The sequence below is a fragment of the Stomoxys calcitrans genome, chromosome 2 (assembly GCF_963082655.1).
Source record: "Stomoxys calcitrans chromosome 2, idStoCalc2.1, whole genome shotgun sequence".
Classification (NCBI taxonomy): Eukaryota; Metazoa; Arthropoda; class Insecta; order Diptera; family Muscidae; genus Stomoxys; species Stomoxys calcitrans.
In genome coordinates, this window is record NC_081553.1 from 101,985,503 (window position 1) to 101,993,036 (window position 7,534).

General features: G+C 42.4%; 1 protein-coding gene across 1 annotated transcript; it reads right to left on the reverse strand.

Annotated features, from left to right (window-relative positions):
- Positions 1 to 4,426: 4,426 nt before the first annotated feature.
- LOC106082956 (N-sulphoglucosamine sulphohydrolase) lies at positions 4,427 to 6,993 on the reverse strand. Its single transcript, XM_013245723.2, has 3 exons — positions 6,778 to 6,993; positions 6,267 to 6,680; positions 4,427 to 6,195 (listed from the first exon to the last, which is right to left on the reverse strand). The coding sequence occupies exon 3, from the start codon at positions 6,139 to 6,141 to the stop codon at positions 4,561 to 4,563; it is 1,581 nt and encodes a 526-aa protein (XP_013101177.2). The 5' UTR covers positions 6,142 to 6,195; positions 6,267 to 6,680; positions 6,778 to 6,993; the 3' UTR covers positions 4,427 to 4,560.
- Between the last annotated feature and the right edge of the window lie 541 nt (positions 6,994 to 7,534).

A 7,534-nucleotide genomic window follows, 5' to 3' on the forward strand; every position in this document is an offset into this window, starting at 1 on the left:
TTCGGCCATTGTTGTTGGTTTTGCCAGGAGCTAGAAAAACACAAAAATGTTGTCATTTTGGTAAATTTTCAATTTAAAAATTTCAATAAAACGAATTACCTTGTTTAAAGGTACCTTTCATATTATTTGATTTCTTATGTTTTCCTTGTTGTCTGGATTTTTTATGTCCTGCCGCTGGAGCTGCTTGTGCGAATTCATCTATTAGCAATGCAGTTAAAATCACAGCAATTATTAGCAATTTAAAATTGGCCATATTTATAGATAATCCAAAAAATTTCACCGCACTTGCTATTGCAAATGTCTTAGATTCACTGAACTTCACCTTAAAATGATTAACTAACAGGCTTTCTTATATAATAAATAGTAGAGGCCTAGGCAATAGCGTCCATTCGGGTTTCCAATGACAAGACTTTGAACTTCAAATTGGATGTTGGCCATATATCAAAATTTATTTCCCCCACAATTGGCATTGATTTTACTTGAATGTCGGTGCCATGAATATGCTAGACATACGTCCACAGATGAGGAGCTAAGCTATAAAAAAAATTAACGACAAGCATGCGCAGTTGCAAAGACAAAAGCTCGGCTTTAGAGACAATGAGTAAATAATTATGGCATACCTTAAGGCTTGACATAAAATGCAAGGGGGGAAAATATGGGCACAAATAAATTCTTGAAAAATAGGTGCTACGACTTTTTTCGAAACGAATTAACTGTACAGTTGCCCCAGATGGTCCCGATATCGGCGTAATTAGATGTTATATTCATACTCATAAAAGCCTTAAACGCACTAGATATGCAGATATTCGACCGCTTTTCCGATATTGCTTAACAGCACGAGCTCTGCAACGTTAGAAGCTGCTGTAATCGTTCCTCATACAAAGGGACTCGATAAGTAGTTCATATCCGATTTTATCATCCATCTTCGTTCCATCCTCCGCTTCTGCTGTTCCGCCAAGGTAGATACCAGCGTGGGCCGGTGTCCAACCACGATAAGTAGTCAGCCTTAGGTCAATTAAAGCTGCGTCCAGATTACTTCCGGAGTTACTCAAATCTCAGCAATGTCCTCTCGCCAGGCCTCCTAGGGCCTGATGGCTGTAGTACTCATGGGGCCACATACAAGTATTGAGGCGTTCAATTCACCCTTTCGAGATTCCGCAAAATGTGGCTCGTACACCATCACGGGCCAACTGGTATGACAGCCATACGTCTGAACCAGCACGACAACCTGGAACGTACACCCTATATGCGACTTTAGTACAAACCTTTCACACGAAGAGAGACCCCCAAACGTTTCTCTTAACCTAGATTCCCTATTCAAGGCCCAATTCACCTTACTGTCCGATCCCGATAACTCCAAGTTTGTCCCAGGCATCTCAGTAGTCTTAACGCAGGCACACTCCTTCAACGCGAAACAAAGAACAACTCAAGGATGTCCGTAAAATAAAAGAATTTTTTTTGATGCCAAGTTGTACACGTTTGCGGTATGCATTGACATCGAATGGGCTTGTAACCATGTGAGAACTCACCAACTGATCCAATACATAGACCAGTACCGGGTGGACCCGGTCCTTAGAGACTGGATAAACCATATGCTAAAGAATAGGTGGATAAATTGTGTGTCCCATGGCATAAATATAAAGGAGAAAGTGGCACAAGGCACGCCACAGGGGGGCATTTTATCGCCACTCTTATGGGTTGCCACCATAAATGGCCTATTATGGACGCTGACTGAGAATGGATTTGAACTCGTCTGCTATGCAAACGATGTTATAATACTTCTAAGGGCTAAGAATCCGAACCCGCTATGCAAAAGGGCCGAAAAGGTCTTGTATATGGCATATGACTACGCTAGACCCAGAGGTCTAAGTGTTAACTCAGAGAAGACTCAAATATGCCTGTTCACGAGGAAGACGAAGGTGGGCCAATTTTACGCACCACTTTTCCTAAATAAGACGATTTCAATATCTGACAAGATCAAATACTTAGGTGTGATCTTGGACAGGAAACTGAATTGGAAGTACCACATTCAGGAGCGTACTGAGAAGGCTCACGGATGTTGGGCACTATGTAGATAGGCCGTAGGCTCGAAATAGGGCCTGAATCCGAGGAAAGTCCACTGGCTCTATAGGAGCGTGATTTGACCAATACTTACTTACGCCTCAGTAGTTTGGTGGACTGCTATGGAGAAAAAGTGCAACATAAGGACCATACAACAGGTACAGAGAACATGTTGTCTTAGCACAGGCGGAGCGATAAGGACCTCGGCCACTAGGGCACTTGGTACTATTCTAGATAACCGACACATTGACATACAAATTAAATGTGAGGCACCCACTGCGTCTATGAGACTTAAGGCTATAGGAGAATGGATAGAGGATAGAAGCAGGTCATACCATCACGGTGCAATTGAGGCGACGATAGGAAACCTGGATGGAATAAAAGAGGTTTCAAATCGGATTCTTGAGATGAACCTTGAAGGCGAGTGCGAGGCATCGCAGCCATCGACACAGTCTTGGATTGACGGAACCCTAATATTGTCTTCTGGAAGATCGTGTTACACGGATAGATCAAAGCTAGAGGACAGAGTGGGTCTACATTGAGAACCCAAGGACCGAGTTCTGTTTTAGACTGCCTGACCATAATACGGTCCTGCAGGTGGAGATCCGGGCGATCACGTGAAGTGGTGTGATGCTTACGCGAAGACGTCGAGTGTGAACACCTTTACCGACAGTAAAATTGCCATAAGGGCAATAACAACCAGGACGGTAAGATCTGGAACAGTCTTGCAGTGTAAGAAGGAGATTAACGCCTTCTCTAAAGATGGCACGATTCGCATCGTTTGGGTGCCGTGCCATAACGGAGTAAGGGTGAGGTGGTCCCCTATACAATTGGCCCTGAAAAAAATATCAGCATCGTGATCTTCTCTCAAAAACCATTTATTTAAACCCTATATTGCCATTGGTTTAAGGAGGTTTATGGGATGAGGCTTCCCCAAACACTTGGCCCAAAAATTTTTACTCCTTGGGGGGGGGTGTTTTGGGAAAGGGTAGATCCCCAGAAACTTAGTCCCGAAAGTGGGTATCAATTTGTCCCCAATAACTTTCATTTGAGCCCCACATATGCCCGTTTTAGGGGTGTTTTTGGGAGTGGCGTGGTTCCCCAAACACTTAGCCCTGGAAATATATCAGCATTGTGCTCTACTCCTTAATATCATTTATATGAACCCCATATTGCAATTGGCCTCAAAATAAGATATCAAATTCGTTTTCTAATCTCAAATACCTCTCTTTTAAGCCCCTTATTGCAAAAGTCAGCAAATATGTCCGGTTTCGGGTATGGGCCTTAAAACTATCAATATCGCGATCTTCTGTCTTTAAGACCCAAATTGTCATGGTGAGCAAATACGTCCTATTTGGGGGTTGCTTTTAGGGTGTGACGTCCCCTAGGCAGTTGGCCCCGAATGTTGATATCAGATTCGGGGTCTACTTCCAAATACCTTTCATTTGAGCCCCATACTTCCATAATTGGCAAACATGATTGGTTTAGGGCGTGTTTTGGAGGATGGCCCGTTCATTGACTTGGTCCTGAAAATATATATTAAACTCGTGTTCTATTCTAAAATACCTCTTATTACAGCCCCATATTGGAATGGTCAGCAAATACCTTCTATATGGGTTGTGTTATGGCGGTGGGATCACCCCATAGACACTTCTTCCCGAATTTTGGTAACAAATTCGTTCTTTACTCCCGAAGACCTTTTATTTGAACCCCATATTGTTATGGGAGGGGCTACCCCCCAAACACTTGGTCCCACATTTTAATATCAGATTCGTATTCTATACTCAAATACCTTTTATTTAAGCCCCATATTGTAAATAAGTCCTGTCCATGATCAGTAAATAAGTCCTGTTTGGGGGTGCTTTGGGAAAGGGGTGGATCTCCAGAAACTTAGTCCCACATTTAGATATCAGATTCGTATTCTACTCGCAAATACCTTTCATTTGAGTCCCATATTGTCATGGTCGGTAAATATGTACGTTTTAGTAGTGTTTCGGGGGTTGGGATGGTCCCCCTAACACTTGGTCCGACAATTGGATATCAGTAACGTTTTCTTTTCCTAAATACCCTTCATTTGAGTCCCATATTTTCCTGATTGGTCTGAATATATATTTGGTAGGTTTTGGGGGTGGGGCGTCCCCCCTAGGTACCCCATCCGAAATTTGGATAACTATAAGAGAGCACACAAAATTTCACATAAATCGCACCACCCATCACCGAGAACTGGTGTTTCTGAAAATTAGAGTAAAGGGGAGGGTCCGCCCCCCCTTCACATAGTAAAAAATTTAGTACCCTATTTTCACCACGGGATCATTATAATAATTTGCGTCTATAAGGAACACACACACATACAAACAAACACAAATTGATTTTTATATATAAGATAAGATATAGATAAGCATTTATTTATACACTTTATTAAAATTGACCAAAATTTAAAAAAAATATCAAAAATACTGCAGATTAATTACCAAAGGTTCCATCCAGCGCTAACGCAATTTAAATCAGCACATATTTCTCATAACGAGTCAAAGGCTTACTGATGGCCTCATGGCCCAATGATAAGCAAACCGGATTCTTTTTAAAGACTCCCTGTTCCTGCAGTACAGCATGCGGGGCACAACGCCAAGGATCCTTGGTATCCACTTGCCATTGCAATAGGCGTTGGCGCAACTTTTGCAAAATCTCCTTATATTTGGGTTTCTCGGCCAAATTAAAGCGTTCCAAGGAATCTGCTTTGATATCGTACAACTCCCATTCGGGTCTTTGATAATAGGCCAAAAGATTTTTATACCAAGGCAATTGTTGATGATTGAGAGTGGCATTAATTATCTGCTGGAAAGTGGGTGATGTATAGAAATCCTGGTCAATGGGGAAGTAGGACCAATAATTGAGATTGTGTATGAGTTTATAACGGCGAGTGCGTATCGAACGCATGGGATAGTCCATGGTAATTTCATGATAATTATGGGAGCCAAAAACAGCATCATCCTCATTCGCGGGAGGTTCTGTTTGTAAAAGAGGCAGCAAAGATTTGCTGTATAGGGAGCTGGCCGATGAATTGTCATTGTTCAAGTGGAAAACATCCAAAACAGTGGGGAATATATCCTGCAATGATGCCATGGCTCCTGTGGTATCCAAATGGCGATCCTTGGCCAGAGGAGATTTCATTATAAAGGGTGACCTTATGCCATGTTCATAGAGATTGGTGCGACCCAAGGGGAAGGGTGGCCCATTGTCCGAGGTAAATATGACCAAAGTATTATCCTCAAAGCCCATTTGCTGCAATTCCTTTAGCATCAAGCCCACTCCCTGATCCAAGCGGGACATGGTCATATATTGAGCAGCCAACTCCTGCCTAACCACATCGGTGTCTGGCAAGTAAGGCGGAACCTGAAAGTTACGCCAATCATAATAGATGGGTCTCCAATCTGGTATGCTACCCATGCCTATCTCTCCTGAGCCCCAACGCTCACAAAATTCTCCATATTGAGGGGTGATATGACCACAACGATGAGGATCATGAAAGGAGATCATCAAGAAGAAAGGCTTCGCTTCGGCTTGGGCTTGCTTCAAAAACTCTCTGGCATAGAGTTTCATGCGGGTTATGTTTCTGCCAATTTGATTAATGGAATGTTGCTCCTCGGTTTGCTCAAAATCAAATTTGAAATCTTCGCCAGTGCCCACATGTTTCTTGCCTATTATGCCACTGAGTATGGAACCCTGGGATTTTTCTCTTAAGACATTGGGCAGCGAATGGGTGCCCGGCAGGGCATTGAAATTGTGCACACCCTGATGTAAGCCATACATGCCACTGGCATGGCTAACCTGGCCGGTTAGAATTTGCGCACGACTGGGTGAGCAGCTACTTACCGAAGTGAAGGCATTGTTGAAGAGTAAACCTCGACGGGCCAATTTATCCAAATTCGGCGTTTGGCAATACTTGTTGAGATACGCCCCCATCTCGAAGCCTGCATCATCGGCCAGCAGGAGCAAAACATTTTTAATCTCCCCAGCGGTGACTAAAGTTGCAACAGTGGAGATGAGCCATAACACCAATAATTTCCATAGTATAGCCATTTTAGATGATTAAGAAGTTTTTGTTTCTTTTGTTCGCCTTTCTTTTTGCTAGACCTGTAACAAAAATTTAAAAAAAAAAATGAGAGCTTTTTCTTTGTTTTGCTTATTTTTTTTCAGTCGCAAACCTTTAGATCCGCTTTCCAAACCATGCTCTTTAGCCGGCAAACCAACACTGAGCTTGGTTTTACAATTCCATACGACTTCTAGTACACTGGACTGAATCTGAATGGAGCAGTCTTGCCTTTCTTTTCCATGAACTCTTCCCCTGCAGTTCTGTTGTTTTCTTAAAATTGTTTATGATTGCCTTCTTCTTCTCCAGCTCACTTTGTATCTTTCAATCTTGTTTTTATGTTAGCTTTTTGTTGTTGTTGTTGTTTTTGCTCATTACTTGGTCTCACCGTAGATTAAATCCCAGCTTAGAACACTCACTTTTGTTGTTTTGGGAATGTGTTCACTCACATTTGTATCCATTTTGTGTACTTTAATCCAGTTTTTACAAAGTCTCTATTGTTTCCGTGATGTGCAACCAAGGGCCCCCTCTTTAAAAAAAATTATAGCAGAAATAAGAAAATTAAGTAATTTAATCCCACATGTCAATGTGGTCACCCAGAATGACATTCAATTAATGCAATTCACCTGTAAGTCCAAAATATGATGAAGGAGACCACGGCCCCACGATTGCTGCGATCCAGCATGGGTAGAGATGGGCGATGTGCAAATGCCCAAAAGGTATTTATCCGGTAAATTGGGTAAGTACCCGGGTATTTACCCATTTATACCCAAAAGTTGGGTATTTATAATTTTCCAGATATCTTGGGAATAAAAACATTTTTCAAAAAAAATTTCATGATTTCCTATTCTTTGTAAATAAACCTGATCTTCTGATCTCATAAAATCAGATTTTAGTTATATATAGCCGCTATATAGACCGATCTCCAGACTTAAAGTCTTGAGCCAGTAAAATGGTATTTTTTCATCCGATTTCGATCAAATTTAGCACAGTGAGTTCTGGTCCTGAGAGGTACTGATCTGGTGGAATGTATAGATAGGTTAGGAAAAGAGGGTACACAGAATTGTGGCAAATTACCCTAGCTCACCTGACAGTACAAAAAGTCCTAATGGTGTTTAAGGCGGGCACCTGCCGCGTTGGCCTAATCCTGTAGAGCTCTTAACCCCGGGTGAATATAATGCGTCCACCAACGCCCCCACACATAGCCTAAGCTATGCATGGGTACCAATTCGAGTTCACGTTGTCTGGACGTGTTCTCTCCCTTGGTTAGGAGCGGAGCACTATTTAAAACTCCCTCCGATCTATGGATCACGGCACCCGGTTGCAATGCAACTCTACATCGAGCTTGCGCTCTACCCGCGATTCGAGCCCAAACCACAGCCA

What these genes read in the sequence shown, in the direction of transcription:
- LOC106082956 (XM_013245723.2), bottom strand. Translation starts at nt 6,141, where the DNA reads ATGGCTATACTATGGAAATTATTGGTGTTATGGCTCATCTCCACTGTT.